Genomic DNA, 18259 nt, shown 5'->3' with positions numbered 1-18259 from the left:
TTTTCCATAAGTCATCCATCACAGTTAAAAGACGGACAAAAATATGACAATGTCACTCGACCACTCACTTTGTTACAGCTCCCATACTTAGGAGGAGGGCTGACTGAACGACAATGGCAACACACCATCACAGAATCGCGAGAACTTTACTTGCGTATACGAACTACATATGTGCAACTTAATTCGATACTTCACAATTCACCGAGTAATAATGGTAGCACGTTGCCTCAGCGTCTTCTTATGTCCATTATGAGTCTTTGGCATATCCTGAAGACACGCCGTTTCTCTCTCAATCAAACAAGGTTGCTTTATGAGACGGCCCCTAACCAAAGCAATCTAAAAATAATCACCTGTGTCATTGTTTGCTGTGTAGATTCATTTGTGTGCCCATGCACAACAGGTTTTTAACTAACTGCAACCACTCAGATTAACCATGACTTCACAACTGAAATGCTTCACGTGACCTGAACGCAGGAATACCACACACTTTGAAAGCACGCATATACCAGATAGTGCTGTGTGTGACTATGAACGCAGTGTTACGAGTACAAACTCTCACGTTGCTTTCTGTGACACTCAAACCTAGGAGTATGGACACTTTTCGGACACCCTATAGTTTGTTTCACGACAATGCAAGAGAATTTTATGCAATATTTTGAAAACTGAACTTCACTTCCAAACAGCCAATGTGTATCTACGGCTGTCTGTTCATTGCAAATGAAAACTCGCGATTTTGCGGCAAGCCACCTGCCACGCTGTAAGTAATACAAGAAATGAAGGAACATCACAAACAACCTTATGATTTAAACTGGAAATTATTTCAGTTTAATGGTGAAAATGAAATTATATATATTGCTAAATATGGCATTTTTCACTAAGCCATCATCATTTTTTCCCACTATATACAGTAGATTTCAATGTAACCAACTACCGGAACGAAAAATCAAACAATGGGGGAAAAGTGGCATATGTTTTCCGCCCACGTTTAGATTTATGAGGATGGTTATTAGATTACTATTATGACGATTTCTAGAACTGATTACTTTAAGAGAAAATTACTGAGATATGTATGTCTCAATACAGAAACAAAAGAACCAAACCAAATACTATAATTAGTGACTCATAATTTGGATGTTCTTTGTATTTACGTTTTAATGGTATTAATTTGCATGCCTACCTGTTAGTCTCACACACACACAAATTTCAAAACATGATTTGTGAGAAAACACTTGCTCATTGTCTTTTCATTATACTTTTTTATTCAAGACACGGTGTTCTGATTGAGAAACTGAAGCTTTCCACTGCGGCAGTATCTTACAGTTGACAAAGAAATCCTGTAGCAAATTAACGATTAGTTACATGAAGAGAACGAATATTTTCTGATCAACAATCATATGGTAACTGCAGAGAATTTAGAGCAAAAACTATTATGAAGGAATAGCGCAAATCTGAATACACGTGCCGTCTTGTAAATTATGCCTATTTCCTTAGAAACAGTTTATATTCACCTAGTATCGTACAAGTGGAAAGTGACTACAAATCTCTCGAAATATACCAGCTCGGCATTCACGTGGTGCAATGCCGAAAGCTGCTGCACTCTAAAAAAAAAAAAAAAAAAAAAAAAAAAAAAAAACGCTTTATAGCCACATCGTTACGGTTTTTGTTTTTCCATTTGGATTTTTGTAATAGGTTAAAATAAATAAAAATAAGTCAATCATAATGATAGTATTATACAGTAATATCGCATGAAATCTGTCAAATTAACCCGATCTTGATCAAATTTGGCATGGAAGTAGATTTTGACTAGTATGCATGTGAAATATTTTTCAGTACTGACTTCTGATTTCTGAGTTCTTCGCCCTCAATACTGCAATTTCTTTTAGTTTGCCTACCAACCAACATACGGTTACAAAACTATTAATTCTGAAATCTAAATATGGTTACGGCCCTTGTCCTAATAATAAACAGAAAGCATGTTAATGTTGAGTATCATCACTATTCATTTTGAAATTATTAAGTTGAAAAATTACAGTTTAAAACTGCAATGAAATTGTCATACTATATTAGTATTTTAAAAAATACACAAAAATTAATGTTCAATAGGGATGCGCACGAGACGAGTCGAGACAGGATTTTCCTGACAAAATTCGAGTGGAGACATGGCTCTTCCAATACAGAAATATACATTTTTAGAGTCGAGACATCAATTTTACAGCACATTTTCGAGACGAGACGGTCACAAATCTTGTCTCGTGCGCATCCCTAATGTTCAAAGCTAACTATGCTCATGGCCCTTTGTCATATTTTGAAATAAACTGAAACAACATAGTTTTTAAAGTTGTAATATAATCGTCACAATAGTTTCAAGTCAGCAAATTGTCTACACGGTAGCGACATCTATTAGTCTCAGGCGTACAAACCATAGAGCAGGTACTGCCATCTATTAACATGAGTGTTTACTCTTAGTAATTACTGATGTAGGTATGCACTGAAATATTTGCCGTTCATAAATAGGATATTTGGCTAACGTGGACCGATGATTAAGATAAGTGAATGATTTTGAACGAATGTGTGGAATGAGAATGTGGGAGGAAGTGCAGAAAACCCCGAGAACGCCCACGGAAACTATGTCAGCAGTAATGAATTCATGGTGTGGCCCGGGAATATATTCCACGAGATACAAATCCCCCACCCCACCCGGACCATATATTATATCGTGCTTATTATGGATTCCCAGCATTTCCGTAATACTAATTTCAAGGATGTTATAAATAGGGATGGGCAAAACCGGTTTTTATAAAAACCGAAAACCGGTTTCTATAAAAACCGAAACCCGAAAAACCGACATTTCGGTTTTCTCCAAAACCGGTTCGGTTTTTCACCGAAACTGGTTTCGGTGAAAACTTTTCGGAAACACATAAGACTATTTCTGTGGAAATGGATTCAGTTTCCGGAGAACAACGAAACACCATTCTGGTCAGAAATAGAACAAATTTTGAAAAAAAAAACGGAATCGGTTTTGAAGAAAACCGAAACCGGATCAGGTGAAAAACCGAACCGGTTTTGAAGAAAACCGATAACCGGTTTTGGAGAAAACCGAAACCGGTTTCGGAGAAAACCGAAACCGGTTTCGGTGAAAAACCGAACCGGTTTTTCTAAAGACCGAAAACCGAAAAACCTGTTTTTGTGCCCACCACTAGTTATAAAATAGAGGATCTGCCCATACAACAAAATTGTGAAGCCATACGTCACAGCTTCGCCACCTCCTACTCTGCCCACTCCGTGCCATTAAAATCGCAATGTTTCGAGCCAACAATCATGGCGGAAGCGAGAGTAGCCAATCAGATATGTGGGTTTAGACGATGCTCGGTTGCTTTTTGGCTTCATCGAGTTCATATGATGAAGATACGTATGGACAGATCCTCTATTTTATACATCCTTGACTATTTTTCACCTCCCGTGTATTGAAGTTCTCCCTCCCCACGAGAAATTGTATTGGTTGTTAGTGACAGACACGAACTGGGATTTAATCCGAAATCCCTCACACTAGAAGTGAGCGCTCAACCACTGAATTAACTATGTCCCCTCCTCCACTACTCCACGCCCCCCTCAATAAAAAAAATGCGGAACACTGATGTAATAAGAACATTGTATTGTCACTTGTCACGTTTACTTTCGTACGAAACTATTTTACAAGCGAGAATGCTTTGCGAGAGACATTTTATTACTCCACAGTAGTCTTCCAACATGCAACTGTACTTGCAAGAAAAGCGTGAAATTTCCATTTTGTTTGTGGAGTTATTGTAGCTCCTTGTTGATATTACGTATACCATTCATTCATTAAAGCATGGGCAACGCTGCTCCGCTGTGGGAGGGAGAATATGACATTGTGACATTTACGCTACTGGAAACAATCATGGTTGCAACAGAGCAGTACAAGTACGACATTCTCTCTATTATTAATATAATTATTACTAAGCAAACATTTTATGTTTCTTTGCGTGTAAAAACTGTCATAAATTTTCAAAAAACAATGAAAAAACATAATAACAAAAGATAGATTTTTCCGCTACCATCTCGTAAGACCTGCTAAGTTTCACGTGCGACAAATGAATTTCTGATTTCTTTTAACAGATTATAATCAAAAGAGAAGCAATGAGAAACATATTAGTGTTGTTCAAAGCTCACGATTTGTGCTTTCAACAGCAAACCGTTTCGAGACATTGGTGTAACAAACATATTTTTGCTGACGTACCGTGGAAAATGTTCTCACAGCAATCACGTGACAACATTTTTCCAAGAGCTAGACACAGAGTCAGGGATTTTCTTGAGGTGCAAAATATCTTGGAATCATTGTGTTCCGGTGAAGGAGAGAAAAAAAAAAAAAAACAGCACATTTAATAGTCTTCACAATCAAACAGAAGAATACTGACGACAGTGTAGACCAGAGATGGTGAATTTACAATGTAGCACAAGCCAGAGCAAAATAAGAACCATTCTTTGAAAAGCAAATTTTAGGAGATATCGTCAGGCCAGTATCCAGGGGGGTCTGGGGGCCGCTTCCCCCCTAAATTTTTACTCGCCCCCTCTAAATTTTCCACAGTAGGCTTGCAAATGAACTATAATATGATGATGAATTATAATATTTTTGGATCGGGACCCCCTAACTTTTACCGGGCCCCACCCCTACATTTTCGGACTGGCTACGGGCCTGCATATCGTCGCATAAGAACCAGCGCAACGTAACTCCAAAAATACGGTTTTCGTGTTCTTCATGTTTGAGCATAATTTTGAAAGCCCCACTTGGTGTAAATAGAACGTAATGCCATCTGTTCTCCTTGTCTATCATCTGTTGTAATGTAGCTCTATTACCATCTTATTAAAAACACATATTTCTAATAAAATAATATTTTTGTCCTCCCGCCTCTAAACTTACAAAAATGGAGTTACGTTTCTCTGGTTCTCATGCGACGATATTATAGTAGACTCACGAATATCCGGGAAGCCAGAGTTTACTTTTATAGTTCCTACCTGAACTTATACCATTAAAAACATATTTTTTAAAAAATACCAAACTTACTCTTACTGACTCAGAGTTTTTAGTTTTTCATGAAGTTCTTCATAGACGATTATTTCTACTTAGCGAAGTTATGTTTTTATGAAAGCGCTATAAGTTGATTAGATAAGTGCTATTCAACCATTTTTTTTTTCTCGTGTACCTCCAGACACAATTCGCCGTCGAATTGTGTACCCCTGAAGCTGATTAAAAGAAATTAAATCGAATTTAACTTATTAAGCTTAATATACATGTTTTGTTGATTAAAAATAGGGACAAAAGGAGATACCCAACAAAAGGACAATCAGTGTGCCAATCAAAATACTATTTACAGGAGGATAAAATGCACATCCGAAAAAAAAAAAACTAACATGGAAAATTTCAAAACATATGGGAGACATCCGGTTCTACTGAAGGATATCTCCCCCTCACCCTCCCTGATAATTCGCACACTAAGGACAACGTTAAAAATTCAAAATGTTAACCGATTACTTGGGAATATTAGACGCGCGTGACGTCATTTCGTAAATCGTCCATTGGAAAAAAAAATCTCCAACTATGATCGTTCAATAAATATTGGAAATATGCTTATATTAGGATTACGTACCTCCAGAAAAACATCTGCGTGTACCCCTGGTTGAATAGCGCTAGATTAGAACATTCAAAAACTACTCGATTTTTATTACAGAGATTTAAAAAAAAAAAAAACCTTTTTAACTAGGGCGGATAATGCAGACAGGTTAGTGACGAGCCGGTTGGTCGTGAGTCGACTGATTTATATTTTATGGATAGTTGTTCTATGCATCCTCATTCTTTTTTATTTATTTATTTATTTATTTATTTATTTATTTATATCTGCGCCACTCAGGGTCTGTGCTCCGAACATTTGAAAGTAATTTTATGAAATCTTCATGGTTCTAAAAACTCGCCTGGTACCAACGGCTTTCTTATTGAATTGGCTTAGTAACTAAAGTTAAAAATAATATTTTTTATAATTAAAAAAGTCAAGTCTCAATTTAGGTAATCTAGATTATGATGGCCAGCTATAGCAGGGGATGGCCAAAGCACTGCCTGCTGTCTACTAGTGGACCGGAATGTCGTTAGAGTTTGTTCGCAATGGCCTGTGTCATATCAATTCACTGTTTTGTTATTCTGTCTAGCGGGATGTTCAACAGAGAAATAGACCGTCAGTAATTTCTGAAGTCCCTCAAATCTTATTAAAAAAAAAAAAAAAAAAAAAAAAAAGTTGGCCACGTCTGTGCTATACTCTTTCTATTACTCAAAGTGTTGGAGAGCGGTGAGGTCATATTATATATACAGGGCGTTTGAAAACAACACCGACAACGTTTGGGAGATGATTCCTCACACGAAGATAAGACAAAAAGTATAGATCAACCTGGATGCACAAAGGCTTCCATTTGGAGTTATAGGCTGCCGAAAACATGAAAAAATGAACTTTTCGGAACTAATATGTGCACTATCCAAAAATACATGTTCCAGAGTCATAAGATATTCATGAAGCAATGTTTATAGAGCGAATTTGGCTACTACCATATAATATGAAGTACTCTCCAACTACCTCAATACAAATTGTTGCGGAAGTGCCAAAGGCAGTGGCGTAGCAGCTGCCCCCGCAACCCCCGCAGTGCGGGGGGGCCCCGAGGTATAGGGGGCCCCGAAGTCTTGCGCTGAATAAAGATTTAAAGAAGTAGAACCTCAAACTTTCTTCTATCGGCTTTACAACTAGGGCCCCTTCTCTATACTTTGCGGGGGGGCCCGCAAAAGTGTGCTACGCCACTGGCCAAAGGATACTGAAACTTGGATATTCGGATATTTGGATAGGGCATGGAGCTATGTACCTTTAAAGTTGAAGTCTTCATGTTTTCATCAGCCTATAACTCCGAAAGGAAGTGCACCCAGATTGCTCTATACTTTCTGTCTTATCTTGAGGTGAGGAATCACCTGCCAAACGTTGTCGGTATTGTTTTGAAATACCCCATATCTTACATGCTTACTAAGCAACTCAAGGTCTATCTCTATGCCAGGTTACGTCCAAATAGAATGGATTCAGTGGATCACAAACGATATTCGAAAAAAAAAAAAATCTGGCCTAGGCACCACAATAATAAACATTCAATTTGATACACAGGTTTTGGCCTTGAGTTAGGTAAGCGCCTGACTTACATTTGCAGACGTTATAACATGGGGCCCGGGATTTTTCAAGGCTTGTCTTATGATATACATATTGTTCTTGAGATTGATTTTTTACAAAAGAAATCAAAGAATTTGAAAGGTTACAATTGTAATCCAAAAGATTCTAAAAATACAGAATATTCGTCATATAATATGAAGAATATTTTTTAAGAAAAATGGGTGTGTTCCATGCTGATCTTCATATCTAGCCCAAATTATAAAATAATTAGCAAAGTACGGCAAAGAATAAGGTTTATAAAAATATTTGAAAGATATGCGCATTTTTTTCTGGTTTCAAAATGGTCGTTAGTACAAGTTAGAGCTACGTAAACACTCCCTTTGTTTCCTCTCTCAGGGGTCAAATTTGGTAAAACTATCTTATAGTCAGCCAAGGATAGAGTAATTCGGGGGGAAGTGACCATTAGGGTGAAGTGAATCGAGTTAAGGGTAATGATATGTGGTAAGAAAACATGATAGATGCTGACCTTGCGAAGCCCCTGTCTGTGCAGTATTGAGGCTGGGGCTGCCGAAGAAGGTCTGGGGCTGACGACAGAGGGAAAAAAAGCGAACTATTGAATGCAGCGAGCATGGACAGCACGGAAGTTGGGTAGATTTGTAGCCTCTTTTGTTGCTATTGTAATATGGAACAGTCAGAAAGTAAATTTTTAGGTAAGTCGAAATTGGCCAAATGTAGACTGAACAACCTCTGTATTTGCAGAATGCAAAAGATCTGTTCTATTCATATATAATTGTCAATCAGTTGTACTACCATTTCTGTGTAAGATTTTTTCACCTTCATGCTTACTATGTTCACTTTCCCCCGAATTACTCTACATAAGGAATATCTATACAAAATTTCAAAGTTCTGTGTCTAATAGGTTCGGAGATCTAAAGAACAGTAACCAAACTTCCACGACTGCTTTTTCCCATTTTCGGAGTGAAATCTCAAAAACACGTCTTATCTGCAACCTAGAGTACAAAGAGATTATTTCTACAAAATTTCAAAGTTCTGCTTCTAATAGTTTTGGAGATCTATGAGTGAATCAAAAATTGAATCAAAGATATCTCTCTCTCTCTTCATTCATGTGGTTCGGATTCCACGTTAATCCGTAGGTTCCGTCTCATATAGCCTCGTTGCTGAAAGGAACAAACTTAAAATCAACTCAACTCTCTTCATTCAGTTCCATTACTATTGGCTAGGAGCATTGTATCCATCATAATGGTCGTATTGAAAGCAGGAAATAATATATTTTGAAGTTCATTAAATGTAATTTATATATTGAAAGAAATTATATACAAATAGAACTTTTATTTCCCAAATTTTCCATTTTTTCCGAAAAAAATAAGTTTTGCCGGTGGTTTAAAAAATTTTACGGAACTTTTACAACAATATTCTTACCTGAAGATTTTCGTTCTGGCTAATTTTTGTTATGACTATGAATGAGTTTTTATCTACAGCCAACCAGATTCCAAGACCTAGAACCACGGAGCCAGCAACCTACAGGAAAGAAAAAGAAAATGTTAGTTTGCTAGCATACACACACACATACATACATATATATATATTCGGCCAAATTTAGTGGATGTGTGATAGATTTATGTGCATCACAGTGTGTCCAATTTCCACCGGAATCATTAACAATTAATAGCAGTAACATAAAAAGACTAGCATTTGGGTAGCAGGGGGCTCCGCCCCCAGCCCCCTGAGTCGCTCGGCCTACGGCCTCGCATTTCTTCTCCATCGGCCATTGCATCAACAGTTAATTTCGTGAACTTGCTCTTCACATTTCCTACATCTGCCAATCCGGAGGCTTCGCACCCACAAACTGTCTTTGCTCGCCTACGGCCTCGCACCCCTTCAACCCACAATTTTATAGTTTCTTTTTCAACTATCTAAAAGATAAGATTTTGTATCCCAAGAAAGCGCCCATTTAAATAACATGGGAATTTCTTCACCCACCTTTAGACCCCGTAAAAATTAAAAATATTCACTTTTGGCAATTTTCCTGTGGGTTAGTCCCGGAAAGCTACGATCATGCCAAATTTAATCATTGTAGCCCTACAGGAAGTGCTCAATAATTTATGTCAGCTCATGTAGTTTTATACATAGTTAAGATGTGGACAAAATTCAACCTGCCGATTTAGAAAGATACCACTTCTAATTACCTGCTGGAAGAAAATCCTAAGCTACTTCAACCTAGATGACTGTTCACCAGATTCTAACCTGGGACTAGAGGTGCGTACTTTGACCCAACCTCATGCTCACGCCATCATTCACACATCACCCTCACATTCCCATTTCGACCTCACGCTCCTATCAAATAGTCTACTCAACCTCGTGTTCACAACATCAATCAAACATCACACTCACTCAACCTCACCATTCTGATATGCCTCACGATCACAACATTTTGACATCACTCAGACCATCAGTCTGACAGCAAATTCAACTAAACGCCACGCTCACATCAATATCATTTCGACATCACACTCACTAAACCTCAAATCCACATTATGATTTGAGACAATCGCACGAACTGAGCGTGAGGTAGTGTGAGGGCAAGGTCGATTGAGGTGCGTATCACACTCGTATCGTTAAGTGCCAATCTTGTGAGTTCGGGCATCTATGTTAACCATTTGTCTTCATCCACTCGGTCAACCATAATATACGTCAACTCACGCTTGAATCAACGATATACTTATGCCACCAAAAAAAAAAAAATGTCTTATATGAGAGGGCTACAATATGTGTGTATTGGTCATAATTGTAAACAGCATTGAGTACCCACGCCATGTTTATTTTTCAGACCTTTGATTTATTTAGCAAATTATTTTTCGGTTATTTGTTTAAACTAAGTGCAATTTTAAAGATTTGAGTTTACTGATTTTTTTTTTTTTTTTTTTTTTAATGAAGACCTGATTTGTAGAACATCCCAAGTCCACTGGAGTACTTTTGTGATCTTAGAAGAAAGACAAGAAGATTATACCTGGCATGCTATTCTGTTTAGCTGAAACTATTTTGTATTTTTTTTTCTTTTCTTTTTTTCTTTTTTTTTTAGGTTTTGATTTGGATTTACGTATTATGCAAGTGAATAGCCCTTAAAACATAGATGCTAACAAAAAAAAAAACTAATAAAAAGAATGTACTTGGGATTTTATGCAATTCAGATCTTCAATTATTTAAATGCCTGTTGCTTTTTCAAAATGATTTTTTTTTATATACTAGCGTCAATTAGCTGCTTCACAGAGTTCAAATAAGAAACATTAGTAATATGTTTCATTAGTCAGTCACTGTTTACTGACACTAAAGTGCTCTCTGATAGACGATTTCCTTTTAACTTGCCGGTAATTTTCGATCACTTTTATATATATATCGGAGAAATTAAATGTCGACTAAAAGCAGGGAATTCGTGTTAGTATTCGGTTCAAAATCTCTTATCGTCGAGTATTCTGTCGAGAAATTTGAAGCTTAAAATATACAAAACGGTAATCATGCCTGTTGTTTTGTATGGCTGCGAAACATGGTCACTTACTCTGAGGGAAGAACATAGACTGAATGTATTTGAGAACAAGATCCTGAGACGAATATTCGGTCCCAAGAGGAACGGGAATGGGGAATGGCGGAAACTTCATAACGAGGAACTACATAATTTATATGGTTTACCCAACATTGTTAGGGTCGTCAAGTCTAGGAGGCTTAGGTGGGAGGGTCATGTAGCTAGAATGGAAGAAAGTAGAAACGCTTTCAAAGTCTTGACAGGAAGACCAATCGGAAAACGAGCATTAGGAAGACCTAGGCGCAGATGGGAGGACAATATTAAGATGGATCTCGCAGAGATTGGAATACAAAGTAGAAACTGGATGCAGTTAGCTAAGGATAGAATTCAGTGGAGAGCTTTTGTGAACGCGGCATTGAACCTCCGGGTTCCATAGGCCATAGAGTGAGTGAGTTAGTTATATATATATCTCCCGCTCCCTCAAGTTGCGGGGCTGAATTTGGATTTAAATAGCATCGGAAGTGTCACTGTTCATCTCAACGACCCCGAAAACTATATTATATATACCGGTATATATATTCTTCCCCTATGTTGTAGTCAAAGTGAAACGATAAAAACCATCCCAGGCCTGAACCTGATCAATGTTGAAAATTTGATCGAAATCGGTCGGGTTCAAGAGGCATGAAATCACAGTCACTTTCATTTTTATGTTAGATTGTGTCCCTTGCTATTAACTTTATGAAACAAAAATTATAATTCTAATGAAAGAAGAAGTAGACTATGATTTCTGTATATCTGTAACAGGGACTCGAGCTATTTGAATCAAAATAATATTTTATATATATATATATATATATATATATATATATATATATATATATATATATATATATATATATATATATATATATATATATATATATATATATATATATATATATATATATATATATATATATTTACTACCAAATTTAGTTTGTGCAACAGTGCCATAACTTCTATTTAGCTTTCATTTGTTGTTCGTGTAAAACGTTTGCGTTATTGTTCTCAATTTATTCAACAGGTTGCCGAGAATGTGAATCTTCTCTTAGCAAGGTGAATTGGAATACCTATTTTCTTCGCCTGATCTGATGTTTTGTACGCAACAAAAAAAGTGCAAAAAGCTGTACGAGTGCATATATTTACTGGAGCATTTGCATATGTGTATGAAATTGATTGTATATACTTCAGACGACATTTTGTCGCCTTTGTCAGTCACGTCCTTATTCGCATAAGGAAATAATGCAGTTATTTGAGTAAACTGAAATTGAGAAAAGCATGAGGTTAAAATTTTGTTTAAACAATAATATTATGAGATATGTGTAGGAGTTTTGGGAGAGAACACCTTTTTTTGTGACAAGTGATTGTGAAGTGAATATTTCTTTAGTAATTCTCTTGGTTCATAACTTTCGAAGTACGCTAATCTTATTTTTTAACTCACTAATGAGTTAAAATTAACCTGGATAAGATATTATCTATAGTAATTGAAACCTCGCTGTAGAAAACAATGTAAGTGCCAGAAACAAAAGTTACTGTAACAGTAGACACAAAAGATAGTACATTATGCCGAAGCGTCACAAAATAGAAATACTGTTGCTTAGAAGTACAACCTAGCATAGAAACAAAGTATGAAAATCTAACTAAGGCATAAACGTATTAAAAAAATAAAATAAATGAGACAATTTCAAGGTAACACATTGTTTTCTACAGCGGGTCTTAAATTATTCTTAGTTTTCATTCAATAATTTAGTATGAAACTTTGTTATTTTTTTCTCCAACAAAATTACAGTACCGACTCAAATAGCCCCTTCAAAGACCCAAATGGATCAATCTTCTGGCATTTATATAGGCTATATAACTACCAATTTTATAACAACAGCACTTTCTTTTTTACTTTTTTTTTTAACATTGTACTTTGAGTGAAGTTCCTCCCTACTCGACTTAGGCCTGAATAGTTCTTAATCAAATCTCACAGTGATTCGAGAGCGCGCCTTGAGTTCGTAAGGAGTTACTGTTCCGATCGGACCTGCCGTTGAGGAATAATCACCGGAAAACGGAATGTCAAATTTAACATTGGAAAAGCATTTGGCGCGCGAATTCTCATTCTACATAATTAAAAAAATAGAATTTTCAGCATTAGAAATAGGGCGAAGCCCTTTTCGTTTTATTCTACGAACACAATTTTGCAAAGCCATTATGCTTTCCGCTGATATGGCAAATTCACATGTTTGCATGTCGTGTTCATTCACGGATACAATTGATGCACTTAAAAAAGAAAATTATGATTTATCAATAACTGTCGATTGTTTCGCTCCAAATGTCCAATTATTGCATACCTAGTATAGTAACTTACGACACTAATATTTTGACGTTACAAGCAAAATAGTCTATTGCGTTAGTTTTCAGAAAAATCAATTTCTCTCTTGCTATACTCAAATAGTCCCCCCTTTCATAATTACTTTGTAAAGAAAAATCTATTTAAATGTTTAATATTAGTAATTTCCATTGAGATATTTTAAAATAAAGTGAAGCCAGCAGGCAAACAAGAAGTGAACATAGCGGAGCGGCGATTGTTAACTATTACCAATTAGCGTTACTCATGCAATGAGATTATTTTGTATCATAATTATAGATTTCTACAAAAACTGAACTTTTTTGTTCTAAAACCTAGAATTAAGATTACAGAGAAGCGATACGTATTTAATATAGCTACCTCAATTTTTTTTTTTTTTTTTTTTTTTTTCGAGAACATTCAATGATACAAACAACCAAGTCTCAAAATTGGAAAACCTGTTTTGATATATTTAGAGACTGTATTAATTACTTTCACCTACTTAAAAGACTTTTAAATATCCCTTTTGCATATATTCATAATTTAAATGCACAGTGGAGTTCAACACGTGGAAACAACTCTTACCCTACGTGAATTTAATTATTTTAATTTACGATGTTTTTTAATTAACCTCTCATTATGTGTGTGTTATACAAGGTACACAAAAATTACTAACTAAATATAATATAGTTATTATTTACCGGAAACCTTTATGTAGGTCTTAAAATATAAAAAAACAAAACTTTACGAAGTACCAATGTATTGGAGAAGATCGTGTAACTACTGTGTTTTGCTAATTACAGTAGTCCTGCAACTTAGTTAGGCTATAAATATTTTCCACTTGCATGAAACGTGAAGGTTTAAAATGACAAATCGTGCACTGCATAGACACTATTTTCAAATCAGTCTATTTTAAATCTTAGTATAACTATCTGCGTGCTCATACACCAAGGTCTCAACACAATATACGAGTTTTTTTTTTTTTTTTTTTCCTTTTCTTAGCCATAACTTCTTAGTTCCCATCCGAAGAGACTTTCCTTGTATAATACCTAAGGTTTGCGTAAGCGTAAAGTGGATTTATTTTTGGAAATAAAACAAGTATTATTGTGCAAATCTATCCAACTCTACGTATTATACAGGGTGGTTAGATAATGCACCGATAAACTGGAGGTGGTAATAAGACATGAAACTAAGAGGAAAATGCTCAATGGACATGGGTCGAAAGTGGCACTGTATTCACGTGAGTGTTGAAAAAGCGGCAAAGACGTTGATATAGCACCAAATATCTCAAACGTGGAAAGATATCGCTATCAGATCAAAAGATTACACAGAGGGTCGCATCTGACAAATGTAATGACGTACACAATGGCAGTGGAGTGGTCGCCGCGCAACGGGATCCCCACATATAATGAATGCATGAATGAATTCTCCATTTGTCTTTAGGTTCCACCTTTCCACATCACACTGTCTTGAGAAACTTAACATTTCTTTACAGTGCTAGAGATATGGTGTATGGGAACATAAAAATCATTACTTCCCCCGAATCGGTCTTTTTATTTATATAAAAGGATATTGAACTTTTCTTTCTTCCTTTAAGGCGTGTATTTTCGACTCAGTACGGTATTAGATTTTCCTTTCTTCAAACTTTACCACTAATGGTTCTAAATTTCGATTGAGATCAGCTAAACCACTTAGAACATAATAAACCGAAATGTACTTCGAGGAAGAATACATTAAGTTGGTGCCACAGAAATGCCAGTCTTCTATGTGTCACTTTCAAAGTCAGGGAGGAAGAAGGCTACACTATTTTCGCTAGCCGAAGTAATCCCCCGCTGGGGCAACACACACTTTTATCGCTCAATCGAAGATTAATTTTTATGACGAAACAAGTCTGGAATCTGCTATGTGAAGATGTCATCAATCGCATGTTACACCACCTGGTACTCAAGGAAGTTCTTTCCTGTCCAGAAGTGAACGAAATTCTGGAAGAGGTGCAAAACATTATATGTCCTCTGAACATTGTCGAGATGTCTGCCGTGTATTTAAGGAGTTCATCATTCTAACGCACCGCAGAGACGGTTTCACCTCGACAGACCATATCATCATTATCTGCGGGTGAAGGAGTTCTTTTGGAAACTGTCCTGGACATCGGTCACTATCCAACATCTGTCCTGACGGTTTAGGTTGTCGGAGCAGGTCCATCTTTCACTAAAAGTGGCAATCCGATGCAAATGAGCTTCGTGCTTATTTCGTACACTCAGTTGAGTTGAGTTGAGTTGATTTTAAGTTTAACGTCCCTTTCAGCAGCTAGGTCATATGAGACGGGACTCACTAACGTGGAATCCGAACCACATGAGCTCCCGCCGGGAATTGAACCCGAGTATCCCACGCCAAAGGCGCGTACGCTAACTGCTTAGCCAGGACGGCGCTCTTCGTACACGCAGATCACTGCGCACTTCCAAACAACGATCCTTGTTGGCTCGTGTCAGCAGATGTGGCATCCTTAAGTCCAAGTTTCTCATCTTACTGATTGTACGGAGTCGCCAAACAACAGTGGTACGGTGTATTCTAACCCATCTGCAATTGAACAAACACTTCATTGAGGGTAGGCCTCCACTATGTTCGTGAGCTCATCAGAATATGCTGTTGATCAGTGGCTGCGGATTTCATTCTTCGTCTTATTTCCGGCACGAAATTTCAGCAGCCTAACAGCGAATAACGTGCTCAACCTTCCACTCCGACCCAAATGCTCTACTGTTGTTTTTCGCGGCTAGACGTGCAGAATGTTTTGAGTTTGCGCTTGTAAAGGAAAAATGACTCGCAATAGTGTATTCTCCATGTTGAACATTCGCACGACTCTGATCGACAATATAGTGCCTCCTCACTCCTTGGGATCCTGACTAACTAGGTACCCTAATCTGTTTCTGTGAACATGTACTAAGTATGTGACGTAGGACGCGTTACCTCACTCCATCCATTGGTTGCATTACGGAGGATGGTTTTCCATTAGTTGTAACAGGTATTTCAACTGCACCAACCAAATAATTGCGCACGTTAATGTTCCCTTATCTCCAATAAAAGAAACTCAATCTACATAGGTATGGGAAGCTGCTGGACCTTAATTCATTTGCTTGTTTCCACGATAGCATATTTTCTAAAATAATGAAATTGTACTTACAAAAAATACGAAATTGAAGAGGCACAGCAAATACTTCGCCAGCCACGCTCCACAATCCAAAGCCATACCACGTATCTGAAAGAGACGAAATGTTTATTGTATAAAAACTGTAATCATCATAATATATAGGCTATTTTACATACAATATTGTTTTCATGGTAATTCTAGTTTAACTTACATTTGTTTGCTATATGTCAAGTATTACTCTTAGATTGTCCTATTTCGGACATAAAAGTCCTGGATACATACAACATTTAACATTTAAAAAAAAGTACCAGTATCACGTGTACACAAGGTGAATAAGTTTGGTTTGTATGACGTGATATTTTTCTTGACACGAGATTTGGGGTTCGAGTCCCAGGAGAACAGTAAAATGTAATTCAGATTCCAACTTGTCCATGTGTTTCAGAAGTATGCTAAAAAGGTTAGATTAGGGTAGGAATCAGATTTCTGGGCTTTCGGCGTCTATGGTCATGTTAGACCGTCACGTATAAAGGATAACGACCCTCAACGATGACGCTGCCCGGGAAATTTGGGAGGAAGAAAGCTACCTGGGACCATAATGTCACGTACTCCCGGCATTAGCCTGATGTGAATGAAGGAAACCTCAATCAGAACGGCCAAGACCGGATTAACCCATCTGGAGACCCGGGTCTAGAAAAAATATATATGTAACCCCCCTGTTGACTTCGCTTAATACATTTCTGTGAAAGTACAGTTCGAGAGTTTTATAATATATATATATATATATATATATATATATATATATATATATATATATATATATATATATATATATATAACTAGTTGAGATTTTGATCAGAGTGGAGGACTCCGTCCATTTTGAGGCCCGGGGCTACAGCCCCTCCTAACCTCTCCCCTTAATCCGGCCCTGAGGACTGCTAGCCTGGAAATATACTTTTTTTTGTACTAAGTGTTCTCATGGTGATCGCTTGCACCAAAGGCGAGAGCATTAGCAACTACCCTACGTGGGGCCAGTGGTAGTCTTCAAAATAATGTGGGTACAGAAGGATGTTGAAAATCAGATGAGTGGATAAACTATAAAATTATATTATATATATATATATATATATATATATATATATATATATATATATATATATATATATATATATATATATATATATATATAATTTCAAAACAACACCGACAACGTTTGGAAGATGATTCCTGACACCAAGATAAGACAAAAAGTATATACCAACCTGGGTGAACGAATGCCTCCTTTTGCAGTTATAAGCTGCCGAAAACATGAAAAAAAAAAAAAAAAGGAACTTTAAAAATGTCTATAGCTCCAAACCTATGGAACCTACCGTGATCGTGTCAAGATTTCACTTAGGAACTAGTATGTGCCCTATCTAAATATCAATGTTTCAGAATCCTGCGGTACTGCCACAACAATTTTTATAGAGATAGTTGGTGAGTACTTCAAATTATGTGTCCGTAGTCAAACTCCCAATATAAAAATTGTTGCGTGAGTACCGCAGGATTCTGAAACATGTATTTTTGGATGGTGCACATATTAGCTCAAAAGTGAAGTGTTGACCCGACTACGGTAGGTCCCATAGTTTTGGAGATATGAACATTTAAAATTCATTTTTTTAAATGTTTTCGGCAGCCTATAACTCCGAAAAGAAGCATTTGTGCACCGTGGTCGGTCTATACTTTTTGTCTTATTTTGGTGTCAGGAATCACCTCCCAAACGTTATCGGTGTTTTGAAACACCCTGTATATATATGTTGGAGAAAAGAGGAACATACTAAAGAAAATTTCGAAAAAGAAACTGAGTAGGGTAATTGGACACATTATGGGACATGGAGGAATCACGCTATTAGCTATAGAGGGAATAAAAGGACAGTTACATAGAGGAAGGCCGCAATTAAAACATGCGGGCAAAAATAATACGAGAGACAGGAAAGAAAATATACGCGGAAATGAAGCAT

The 18259-nt window shown here is 36.8% G+C and overlaps 1 protein-coding gene across 1 annotated transcript in view; it reads right to left on the bottom strand.

Annotated features, from left to right (window-relative positions):
• The window catches only part of Tsp66E (Tetraspanin 66E), a 52737-nt gene extending 36359 nt beyond the window's left edge, over window positions 1-16378 (bottom strand). The window contains exons 1-2 of the mRNA XM_081747707.1: window positions 16296-16378; window positions 8649-8747 (exon numbers count right to left, since the gene is read on the bottom strand). Of these exons, the coding sequence (XP_081603833.1) occupies window positions 8649-8747; window positions 16296-16361 (165 nt within the window). The 5' untranslated portion in view covers window positions 16362-16378. The remainder of the gene's footprint in view (window positions 1-8648; window positions 8748-16295) is intronic.
• Between the last annotated feature and the right edge of the window lie 1881 nt (window positions 16379-18259).

This window comes from Thermobia domestica, unplaced genomic scaffold, assembly GCF_964235325.1.
Source record: "Thermobia domestica unplaced genomic scaffold, izTheDome1.hap1.1 HAP1_SCAFFOLD_496, whole genome shotgun sequence".
In the NCBI taxonomy this organism is placed as follows: Eukaryota; Metazoa; Arthropoda; class Insecta; order Zygentoma; family Lepismatidae; genus Thermobia; species Thermobia domestica.
The sequence above is the reverse complement of the archived record's forward strand: the minus strand, read 5'-3'. Positions and strand labels throughout refer to the sequence as shown.